This window comes from Nyctibius grandis, chromosome 7 (genome assembly GCF_013368605.1).
Source record: "Nyctibius grandis isolate bNycGra1 chromosome 7, bNycGra1.pri, whole genome shotgun sequence".
Classification (NCBI taxonomy): Eukaryota; Metazoa; Chordata; class Aves; order Nyctibiiformes; family Nyctibiidae; genus Nyctibius; species Nyctibius grandis.
The window spans coordinates 59,069,922-59,082,192 of NC_090664.1; the positions used below are offsets into that span (position 1 = coordinate 59,069,922).

Below are 12,271 nucleotides of genomic sequence, written 5' to 3' on the forward strand. Positions count from 1 at the left end.
CGTGGCACCCACACAACTTCAGCGCTTGGGAGAAAGCAGAGACACCTTTTGGCTCACGGCTGTTGAGAACCTGAGCGTAACAAGTCACAGAATCAACCAGGTTGGAAGAGACCTCAGGGATCATCGAGTCCAACCATTGCCCTGACACCACCATGGCAACTAGACCAGGGCACTAAGTGCCATGGCCAGGCTTTTCTTAAACCCCTCCAGAGATGGTGACTCCACCACCTCCCTGGGCAGCCCCTGCCAATAGCTAATGACCCTTGCTGAGAAGAAATGCTTCCTAATGGCCAACCTGACCCTCCCCTGGCCAAGCTTGAGGCTGTGTCCTCTTGTCCTAGCGCTGGTTGCCCGGGAGAAGAGGCCGACTTGCACACTCCAGCTGTTCCGACTTCTAACAGCAGTGGAAAGCGAGGAAACACGCTGTAAGACATCCACGCTATTTTATGGGTTGCCACTTAATTAGCGCTTAATTAGGTGATTACTACAAAGCAGGGCCTTAGTAATGCAGGGACCAAACGCTGCTTCTCTTTGCTCCCACTAGGATTACTCCAGTGAGAAGCAGCGATGAGCCTTGTCCTGCACCGAAGGAGGAACCAGCCCGCTGCAGTTCCAGTCCTAGTGAGCCCGGTCTGGAAGGGCCGTGAGCCCCAGCACTGGGGATAGTGAGCAGAGCTAACTCTAACCAGTGAGTATTTACGATCAGGAGTTAACTTTCTACCTATAGATACATAACAGCAAGTTGGTTAGGTATTAACAGGGTTGTTAAGGCTGGTGGCTGCTTATATATGCTCGTATGGCTGGTGGTTGCTGTATTAATGATGCACATTGGCTTCCCCCGAGTCTGGCAGCCTGGCCCAGGGCGCAGCGCTCCGGGGCTGCTGGGGGAGAGCTCCGTGGCCTCCTGCAACCGGGACAGGCACCGGCCTCACCCGCAGGCTGCAGCCGAGCTTCAGGGTGGTCGCTTCCGAGCCGCTCCGTGCTGGCAGCCCCTGCGCAGGCAGCTCTCCCTGCTGCACAGCCCAGCCCCAGGCCGTACCCCCAGCCGGGAAACCAGGCCCCGGGGCAGCCCGCTCTGCCCTTCGGGCCCGGCAGGCCAAGCCTCGGGCCCTGCCCGGGCACCGCAGCCGGCCTCTCGCTACGAAACTCCCCCGCGGCGGCCCGGCCCCGCAGCCCCACGGACCAAGCCTCGAGCTCCGGGAAAACGAGCGGGGGCCGGTCCCGGCCTGCGCCCTCCGGCCCGGAGCCAGGCCCCAGCCGCTCCCCGCAGGGCCGCGCACCGCCGGCACCGCGCTGAGGCGGAGGAGGCGGCACAAACGGGCCGCGGCCTGTGGCGCGGGGGCGACGGCAGCGGCCGGGACCGGGACCGGGACCGGGGCCCACGGTGGGGCCCAGGGGACGCCCATGGGCACCAGCCGTTGCCATGGGGACAAGCCCCGCCCCGCGCGCGGTTCGCGCTCTCGCGCCTCTCGCCGGTGGTTGGTGGGAGCGGGCGGGAGATTTCACATCCGGGGCAAGGGGCGGAAGCGCCGGCGGCCGCGGGCCGTGCCCCGGAAGTGCCTCGCGGGGGCTCCTGGGAGTTGTGGTCCGAGCGGCGGCGGCCCGGCGCCGGAGTTGGCTGTGAGGAGGTGGGTGTCGGGGAGCGGGGCCGGCGCCGCTCTGCCCGGGGGGGGGCTCGGGCCGCGCTGTGCGTGGCGGGACCGCGGCCCGGAACCCGCGGTCGGGACCCGGGGGGGGCCGCGGCCTGAGGAAGGGCGGCGGGAGGAAGGGGAAGGAGGGGGAGGATGGCTCGGAGCCGGAGCCGGGCGGGTGGCGGCGGCGGCGGCGGCGGGGGGACCGGCGGGGCCGCGCCGCGCGGGGCTGAGGCGATGGGCCGGGGGGCGGTATCGGGGCCGAGCGGCGCGGAGCCCCAGCGCCGGGGCGGGGGGCGGCCGCCGAGCCCGGGCGCGGTGCCCGGCCAGGGGGGCGAGAGGCTCGGCCTGAGGGGAGCCCCGGCCCGCGGGAAGGGGCCGTGCGGGGGCCTGGGCCTGGGCCTGGGCGGGCGGCGCGGGCGGGGGTGCCCCGCGGATGGGGCACCGGGCGTGCGCGGGGCGGGGGCGCGGGCTGTTGCCCGGGCATCGCCGCGGGGAGCCGGGGAGCGCAGCCGGCCGGGGCGCGGAGCCGTCCAGCCGAGCCGCCGGGCGCCTCTCCCCTCGGGTCTTGGGCGAGTGGCTGGCGGGGGGAGAGCCCGGCTGGAGGGGGAGCGGAGCCCCGCTTCGGGAACCGGCACGGGGCAGCCCGGAGGACAGCCCGGGGTGATGCGCTCTGCCCTGGTTTGCTGTCTGTGCCGCGGGGAAGCCTTCGCTCCTGTTATGGAGCTGTTCTCCGGCGTGGCTCGCAGCCCTTTCCTGAGTTTTGTCTCTCCTTTTCCTTCCTGTAACTTACTCTGTTGTCACTAGCGGCACCATATTTTCCCCCGTGGTCACTGGAACCACGACGCTGGGTCGCCCCTTTAGTCCACAGTTCTTGGTCTCATGAACAGTGGCTGCCCAAGAGCATCCAACACCCAGCTCTACCTCTAGCGCTTTGTTGTCCCCCCTTCCAGCTTGTCAGAGCTCAGCAACGGGCATCCTGCAGCATTAGGATGGGTAAAGGAAGGTTTATTGCACAGATCCACGGCTCCTTTGGCCCAAGCAGCAGAAAGTCAAACCGTTTCGCTTTGCACAGACCCCAGCGTAGGTGATCCTTGAGGGTGAATGATATGGAGGACAACAGAATTTCTCCTTTGTTCTCACGACAGAGCACGTGGGGCTCTACCTCTTCACACACTGCTGCAATATCACGGTAGACAATAATCAGAAATTCTGTGATATTCACTGCGTCTTGGTGTACTTTCTTCTTGGGGATGTGGTTTCTCCTCATACGTGCGTGTAGCTATCTTCAAGTGGATCAAGGAAACCCAACAAAGACCCCGTTCCTGGGCCTTTGAGATTTTATCTGAGAGTTTCCAGTGCTGCATTCACTGGTTTCACCCTTTGCTGTTGCAGTAGGGGCATTAAGTCTATTGCTAACAAACTTCAGTGTTTCTTTTGCCATCTGGGATTCTAGAATTTGCCAAGTGTGGGGCATCAGGCGCTCTGCAGTCTGACGGCATCATCGTGCGTGGGTGATTCTCATTCCAAATGTACCGTTGCCTTGTCACAGAATCACAGAATCAATGAGGTTGGAAGAGCCCTCTGGGATCATCGAGTCCAACCGTTGCCCTGACACCACCATGGCAACTAGACCAGGGCACTAAGTGCCATGTCCAGGCTTTTCTTAAACCCCTCCAGAGATGGTGACTCCACCACCTCCCTGGGCAGCCCCTTCCAATGGCTAATGACCCTTGCTGAGAAGAAATGCTTCCTAATGGCCAACCTGACCCTCCCCTGGCCAAGCTTGAGGCTGTGTCCTCTTGTCCTAGCGCTGGTTGCCTGGGAGAAGAGGCCGACTCCCACTGCGCTACGACCTCCCTTCAGGTAGTTGTAGACTGCACTAAGGTCACCTCTGAGCCTCCTCTTCTCCAGGCTAAACACCCCCAGCTCCCTCAGCCGTTCCTCGCAGGTCAGACCCTCCAGACCCTTCCCCAGCTTGGTCGCCCTCCTCTGCACTCGCTCCAACACCTCAACATCTCTCTTGAAGTGTGGGGCCCACAACTGGAAGTCCATAAGACTATGGTGTCATCATATTCCACTTCTTCATAAATCCAGTATCCAATGAGGCCCCACATCTCTCTCCTGTCACCAGAGCCTGACAAAGTATATTTTGAATCTTCCAACGTGTCCCCCTTTAATGATGTTCATGCATCCCCTTCACTTCCATGAACGGTGAAGCAGCTGCCGTAGTTGGACACCTTGTGTTGGTACTGGGATCTTCAGCAACAGAAGCTGGGATTTCCCCTACGCTGCTGGCTGTGCTAAAACTGATGATTCCCAGGTCAGGATCCACCAGATCTGGTGGTGCCCAGTAATCCAGTGATGATGCTACAGGGACTGATCTCTTGACAACCTGTACTCTAAACCTAAACTTACCTGTCCAAGCTCTTCTCTCTCTGCTTTGAGTGTGTTCCTACTGGAGGCTCAAGCATTAAATACTTGAACTCCTCCGTGTACGTTAAAAGGGATCCCCCATCAGTGGGACAGCAAGAGCTGGATTCTGGTCATGGACCTCCCCTGGATTGTTTCATCTCTCTACGCCTTTATGCTCTTCCCTGTTCTGTCCCCACTCCCGCCCAGTCTGACTGTGGCTCTTTTAGCCTTGGGGCTGTTACTGGTTGCACAGTAAGGGTCCCATCTCAACTGGGGATCTACAGGAGCGATTATAAATAATATAAAAAAAATATTGGACTCTTTCTTGTCAATGCCTTGTGGTTGTTAATCTTGTAAGCTCATCCATGTAGGGTTTTCAGGGTTTTTTTCTTGGTCTTGAGCAGAATCAGAATTGTTTAGGTTGGGAAGGACCTTTAAGATCATCAAGTCCAACCATTGACCCAGCACTGCCAAGGCCACCACTAACCCATGGCCCTCAGCACCACATCTACACGGCTTTTAAATCCCCCCAGGGATGGGGACTCCACCACTGCCCTGGGCAGCCTGTGCCAGCGCTTGACAACCCTTTCCAGGAAGAAATTGTCCCTGATCTCCAACCTAAACCTCCCCTGGCACAACTTGAGGCCGGTTCCTCTCATCCTTTCACTTGTTACCTGGGAGAAGAGACCCACCCCCCCTCGCTACACCCTCCTTTCAGGCAGTTGTAGAGAGCGAGAAGGTCTCCCCTCAGCCTCCTTTTCTCCAGGCTAAACCCCCCCAGGTCCCTCAGCCGCTCCCCATCACACTTGTGCTCCAGACCCTTCCCCAGCCCCGTTGCCCTTCTCTGGACTCGCTCCAGCACCTCAAGGTCTTTCTTGTTGTGAGGAAGCCAAAACTGAAAGACCATCTTCTTCAGCTTTGTCTTGCATTTCTTTTTGGAAGTGCCTTTCTGCCCATCCCAGTGTAGGTGAGACGTGCTATGTTCTCTTTTCCACTGATTTGTGCTCTGTAGGCAAGCCTTGCAGTTTATCTGTCTGAATGGTACATTACCCCCAAAAGCTGTTGTACACTAACTTCCCTGGATGCTCTGGGATATGCTTTGTCTGCAAGCAGTCAGCTTCCCCACTTTTATCATGCTGAAAAATTTGGGAGGAAGATCACAGAATCAGTGAGGTTGGAAGAGCCCTCTGGGATCATCGAGTCCAACCATTGCCCTGACACCACCATGGCAACTAGACCAGGGCACTAAGTGCCATGTCCAGGCTTTTCTTAAACCCCTCCAGAGATGGTGACTCCACCACCTCCCTGGACAGCCCCTTCCAATGCCTAATGACCCTTGCTGAGAAGAAATGCTTCCTAATGTCCAACCTGACCCTCCCCTGGCCAAGCTTGAGGCTGTGTCCTCTTGTCCTGTCGCTGGTTGCCTGGGAGAAGAGGCCGACTCCCACTGCGCTCCAACCTCCCTTCAGGTAGTTGTAGACTGCACTAAGGTCACCTCTGAGCCTCCTCTTCTCCAGGCTAAACACCCCCAGCTCCCTCAGCCGTTCCTCAGAGGTCAGACCCTCCAGACCCTTCCCCAGCTTGGTCGCCCTCCTCTGCACTCGCTCCAACACCTCAACATCTCTCTTGAAGTGCGGGGCCCTTTTCTTGAAGATGTGGCCGAATCCTCCGTGACTCAGATTTAAGAATATTTGGCAACCTGCCGTACTCCTGGTTGTCTCTCTCCAATGACTTCGGAGTGTTAAAGGACTTACTTCTTGGTGCCGGAGTAATATTGAACTCATATCAGAAATACTGTTGGCTTTAGGATGGTTTGTGCCTAGACTGAGACGATCCCTACGTGGAGGGGGCACAGGGCTGCTGTGTGGTCTGCTCTTTGCACATGCAATTTGCATTCCTCCCGTCACTGAGCTCCACGCTTGAATGCTTCAGCCTTAAGAATCTTGCTCGACTACCACAAAAGAGTTTTCTAACTAAGAGTTAGTTACACCAAGGATGCTTTCCTCTGCCATTACTACAGCATGTGTGTTTTTTCATTTTTAAACAAGTCAAATATCTGTGTTTTTATTTATTGAGGAATTGAAAAAGATAAAGTGCAGACTTGTCAGCGACAGCAGGGTTGTCCTCATGTGCCCGTAGGGAGGTGACTTGTTGAACAAGGTGTCACGGCCATGGAGTTCTGTTCTGAAGGTGATGTTATTTTAGGCCTTGTTTGCTGTTGCTGAAGTAAACAGTAATTTTGTCATTAGTTTCAGTGAAAGCAAAAGTGAATAATTGCACAGAACCACAGACTGGTTTGGGTGGGAAGGGACCTTAAAGCCCATCCAGTTTCCACCCCCCACCACGGGCAGGGACACCTTCCACCAGACCAGGTTGCTCCAAGCCCCATCCAACCTGGCCTTGAACACTGCCAGGGAGGGGGCAGCCACAGCTGCTCTGGGCAACCTGGGCCAGGCTCTCACCACCCTCACAGCAAAGAATTTCTTCCTCAGATCTCATCTAAATCCACCCTCTTTCAGTTTAAAACCGTTCCCCCTCGTTGTAGGATATTAGTTGTGTGCACAGGAATCGCCGTTCATACGGATAGTTAATGTTAGCTTTGTGTAAATGAGGACCCTCACCCATCTGACCCAAGTTTGTTAGAAAATCCTTGTTATTCTGTTCTCAAGAATGTCTGAAATGTATTTAATGTTTGCCATGACAGATAAAGCATCCCAAAACAAAGTTGATTTTTTTCTTATTTGAGTCAAAGCTATTTTAATAAGAAATTAAAATAGAAAGTTTAAAGTAATTTCAGCAAAGAACATTATCAAAAGTACATGTTTCTTTTGCTTTTCTTTAAAAAGGAGGAATAATGGCAGGAGTCTACCTACCTTTGGCATTCTGACTTAAAAAGGTTTTAAAAAATATCCCCAAATCAGTGTCATCACAGAGACAAAGCACTTCCAGAAGCTACAAACCACTGCTTGAGAAGACACTTCCTCCCTTTGGGTGTAGAGCAGCCAGTTGTAACAGGATAGTAAATAGTACGGGCATGATTCAGACGAAACCGGCAGGAGATAAACAGCGAGGTGAAATTGGTTGAGGACAGAATCACAGAATCAACCAGGTTGGAAGAGCCCTCAGGGATCATCGAGTCCAACCATTGCCCTGACACCACCATGGCAACTAGACCAGGGCACTAAGTGCCATGTCCAGGCTTTTCTTAAACACATCCAGGACCATCAGCTTTGTCTCATGCTAAGGACAGCTGGTTTCAGAAGTACTAAGCACTTGAAACTCCTCAAAGGAAATATTAATTCTCACTTTCTGTTTCTTTTTGCCACCTCTCGCTTTCCCAGGATCCAACCCTTTTCACTGGGATGGAGATGTTCTCGCTGAATTCCCTTAAAGGTAAGGACCTGCGACAACCTTCGATTCAACTCTTATTTTTTGCCTTTGTTCAGAGGTTTAGTGCTATGGCAGATTGATGAAGAAAATGAATTTGTAAGAAACAGTACTGTCCTCTGCTGGATAAAGGAGAGGTTTGTCCTACAAATGGCTTTGTCAGGCTTCCTACTCAGTGCATTAGGGACAAGAAAGGAAGTTGATGTGACTCTACCTGCAGTGTGTGATGCCAGTTTTTATGTCTGAGACACTCTTTGAAGGGAGCCCAGTGTGCAAAACTTGCACTTGGAGTGTGGTGCTTGTAATCAAGGTTAACTCCGTTCTGCCTTGGTCAGTGTAGCACAGGAGTTAAGTGTTGCACCTAAGCGTGGTTACAATAAGTACAATAAGAGTATTTCAGGGGAGCAGAGTTTGGAAGGGGCGACCTGTTGTGTTATCCAATAGGTGACAATGTAACTTGTTTGCTACTTAGCTTAAAGGCTTTTTTTTCCCTTTTAATTTTACCCTCCTAAACATACCTGCATCCTTTTGTACCAATTCACTACGTGTTTTCTCCTTGGTGTTTGCACACTTTAAATATCTGTCAGCTGTTATGATGTGCTTTTTTTTTTCCTGTCATTACTTCACCAACCTCTTTCTTTAGATCATATTTTTTCCTAAGAAATCCCTCCAGTCTCTGGCTGGTTTTTGTTTTTTGCTGTTCTTTTCTGAACTCTGTTACTTGGTCTTAAAAAAAGGTGCATAGAATGGAATAAAATATTCCAGATTGGGCTGAACCGGTGATGGATCAGTGCCTTCTGTCTCGGGGAAGTTGTGCTTCTGCTTTAGCACTTGGGGAACCCAACTGAGTCACCAGTATTGGGGTTCTGTATTTAAAACAAAAATCCCCAGAATGCTTTATATGTCCGGGGCATTAATTATGTACAAAGTAATTGCAGTTGGGAATAAAACCCCTCTCATCTGTCAAACAGTGTGACCTGGGTTGGAGTCTGAGAGGGAGAGAAGGAGCTTTTCCTGTGAGGGCTAGTGGTTTGTCATGGCCCGACGGGCTCTGGGTGCTGTGACACTGGTGCTCTGGGGGAAAAGGAAGCCTTTACCATAACGGGGCTTGTTAACGAGCTTCTGCACAGCGCTGCTGCCTCTGCCAAGGCTTGGCTAGAGAAGATGAATTAACCACAGCTCATCGAAGTGAGCCTGAACTGGCAAAGCCTGGGAAGAGGCTTTAAGCGATTATTTATGTGCTGTTTAACGCTCATCTCTGCAAAATAAACATCTTTGGATTGAATATGTGGAATCTGTGACTGCTGGAATTTTTTAATAAATTGACTCACCTATTTTTGCTGTGCTCATAAGATAATTTTTATATCATTTACGGTGACAAACCACTAGCCCTATTCACGTCTAACTTGCCATGCACCAGCACGCTGTCTTTCAGCATCTTCTCCCAGATTTCTCCTTCCCCCTGACTGTGTTTCCAAGATTTTCCCCAGACTGTTTTCTTTTGTTTGTTTTGCTTTCAATCATTGTGATCTCCAGCCATGGTTTTCATCTCCGTAGGGCTCTTGTTACCTTTTGTGTTGCTTCACTGATGTTCACAACTTGAAACAGCTTAGTAGCCGTGATTATTATTATTTTTATTTCGCTGCTGGACAGCTGATTACCTCGTCTAGATCTTGGGGAAAACACTAAATAAACCAAATATCAAGTCCAGTAGTTTCACAGCAGATTCATCTTCCCAGAAGGATGTATTAATGTTTACGTGCTATTTCCAGCCACGCTTGCTTTCTAGTTCTCCTTGAAGCTTTTCTTTCCAAACCCACTGAAGTTTCTTTCTACAAGTAATAGTAATCAAAAGATTTACATATAATTAATTTCCTTAAATTGAGTGACTTGTCTAGCAAGATTGTTTTCCTTTTTAGTGGACCCATGCTCTTAAAATTTGTAATCTAAGCCTTTATAATTAGAGTGCCAGAATAACTTTCATGTCTTTTTTTAAAAAAAAGGGCCCTTTTTTGTGTCTTCTGGTGCTGGTTCAAGATCTGGGTCTTTTTGTTTGGTTTGGGGTTTTTTAGTTAAAAATAGGCACACAGACAAATCACTGGCTAACTCATGGATGTCCTAAAAAGTGTGTGTATTGGAAAAGGCAAATTTGGTGTGGTAAGATTTTTTTTTGAGTGTACATGTGCGCTGTCCCAGAGTTTGTTTTTTATCCAGGCTTTTGTTTGGTAACTTTCCACTTCTTGAAGCTCTTCTTGTGGAATACAGGCTTTGTAAAACTTACGTGTATAATTATGTTAGTTCATCTTTGTGTGGCTTATCGAAGAGTTCTCTTTGTTTGATTTAAAAACAAACCAACCCACCCACCCCCAAAACAACCAAAAAACCCCCTTTTTTCAACGGCTTAAACAACCATACATGTAAATTTTTGCTTTACACACAAAATATTCACTGAGTAATAAGGTATTTGATGTAAAAATGATACCTTGGTTTAAAGAAACACACAACTTAATGGTAGTCCCAGGTGTATGTTGCAGCCAGAGGTAAAGGTGTATGTTGCAGCCAGAGGTAATAAAGTTTATATATATATAAATTGCTTAGAAAAATAATCCTGGCTTTACAAAAAAAACCAATCCTGCAGTGTTTGAATTTCATCCAGCTCCAGCAATGAGATTTTTATGCTTCAGACACAAAATCATTTGTATAGACCCAACTAACAGGGGAGTCGATGTCAAGTAGGGAGAAGCGTGTGAGAAGGGCAAGTGCTGTCCTGCTGCCTCATCGACTTGATGTTTTTGAGTGTTTTATCTCAAATGTTAGTAAACAACGGGCTGCAAGCGGACTTTATTTGTAGTAACAGATACACTTGGACATGAATTACCCAGCCTGCACGTGGGTGTTAGGGTGCGGGTGGGGTGTGTGCGGAGCTGACGACGAGAAACCTGAAACAACTTTCAGGTTTTGGGGCAGTTTCTGCATTTCCTTTTCTGACCTGTTCTTGATCCAAACGATCACAAAGATTGCTTTGCCTGTAAAGGGGCAAGGATTGCAAGAAACGCGTGCAGGAGTGAAGCCGAGGGCAGCCAAACGCTGCTGAAAGCATAGTAAAAACTGCATGTGTGTGTTTCTTTTCTCTAATTAGAGATGGTTCGTAACGATTCTAAAAGAAAATCCATATTTGGACGACTGTTTGCAGGATCAGCACCAGGTTGCTCAGAACTCGGAGCAAATGACTCATCTCTCCGTGGTAGCGTTTCTTTGAGTGTGGCTGAAGACATTGTATTTTTGAGGGGTTTGTGACACCTACAAAATATTCACAAAACCCTTTCGGATGAGCTACGTCCACGTGGCGTGATGCATCGTCAGTCTGCGAGCACACGCTTTGCCTGGCGGTGGTGTTCCTATGTGATGCGCACGTGGCAGGAGGATGGACAACTCCAGAGCTGGCAGAGCTCAGTGATGCAAGTGCAGGTGATTTTTTAAGAGGAAGAAAACCTCTTTCTGCTGGTTTAGTGCTTCAGCGGACGGCGAGAGCCCTCCGCCTTCCGCGGCACCTCGCAGGCAGGAGCACGGTAACCTGGCGCTCTCTGCCTCCACGTGTCCTGGGGCAGGGACAGGAAAGCAGCAGCTTCTTTTCCTTTTTATTTTCCTTTTTCTTTTCCCTTCTCCGGCTGCGTCGAGGCAGCCCCGGGGTGTCGGGGGCCCCACACGCTGCCCCGGGATCCCGCACCCCAAATCCCCCCGCTTACAGCCCAGGGGGTGCAGGAGAGCTCGGGTCCTCCCCGCCGCCGGGGGGCGCTGCGGTGCCGTCCCGCCGGGCCGCCTGTGCCTGGAGCCGGCGCCGGGCAACCTCAAGATGGCGGCGCTGGGGCTGCTGCTGCAGGCGGCGGCGGCCTGCGGCTCGGCCGGGCCGTTGCGCCTCTGCCGTTGCTACCGGGCGGCGCCGGGGCAGCGCGGGCTCTGTACCCGGCTGCCGGCGGCCGAGAGCTCCGAGGAGGCGAGGCCGGAGGAAGAGCCGGGCGCCGAGGAGGAGGACGCCGCCGCCATGGTGAAGGGTGAGCTGGGGGCGAGGCGGGGCGGGGGGAGGAACCGGCGGCGCCCCCGGTGTGCGCGGCCCGGCGGCCGGGGAAGCCGCGCCGCGCCGGCCCCGCACGCAGCGGAAGGGAGGAGCGAGCCCCGCTGCCCGGTGCTGGGAGGAGGGAGCGTGAGCGCGCCGCACGTCCCTCCCCCCGCGCCTGCAGCCGGGCCGCGCCGCCCGCCCGCCGGCCTCCTCGCGCTCCGGGCGGCTGGGCCGGGCCAGGCCGCGGCGGGCCGCCCGCACCCCCGCCCGCCCCCGCCTGGGAGGGGCGACCGGCGCCGCCGGGAGAGCGGCGCGGCCTTGAGCGACCCTGCCCCGGGGAGCGGGGCTCCTGGCCGGGATGCGCGGCAAGGGAGAGGAGCCGGCGAGCTGCGGCGGTGTCTGCACGCTCGGCTGCGCCGCCGCCGCAGGTACCGGGCCGGTCGCGGTCGGTGTGTCTCGGGGCCGGCGGGCGGTGCGGGCAGCGTGGAGAGCTCCGGCGGCCGCCGCCGGGCAGCGAGGGCCGAGGCCTTTGTGGCAGCCCCCGCCGCGCTGCGCGGGCCCGCGGGGCTCTTTGTTGGCGGCGGGCGGCCGGGGGGAGCTGGGCCGCTCCGGCGGAGAGAAACGGGGTGCGGAGCCCTTCGGCTCAAGGTCGCCGGTTTGAAGCCGGGCCGAGCCGGCCGTGGCCAGAAGACCTGGCTGCTTCTGATCGCCCGCCGTGGCCTGACGCGAGGATAAAATCATAAATGGATCTTTCGCTCGGAATCCTGATGGGCTGAGCACG

General features: G+C 54.0%; 1 protein-coding gene across 3 annotated transcripts in view; it reads left to right on the top strand.

Moving 5' to 3' along the window:
• The first annotated feature begins 1,589 nt into the window (after positions 1–1,589).
• DHX30 (DExH-box helicase 30) overlaps positions 1,590–12,271 on the top strand; it is a 36,852-nt gene continuing 26,170 nt past the window's right edge. The window contains exons 1-2 of one of the 3 annotated variants that reach the window (XM_068404399.1): positions 1,590–1,628; positions 7,388–7,439. In XM_068404399.1, coding sequence (XP_068260500.1) covers positions 7,409–7,439 — 31 coding nt within the window. In that variant the 5' untranslated portion in view covers positions 1,590–1,628; positions 7,388–7,408. Of the gene's footprint in view, positions 1,629–7,387; positions 7,440–11,286; positions 11,486–11,768; positions 11,919–12,271 lie in introns of those variants that run through there. The other 2 variants (XM_068404396.1, XM_068404397.1) reach the window with 2 other exon arrangements.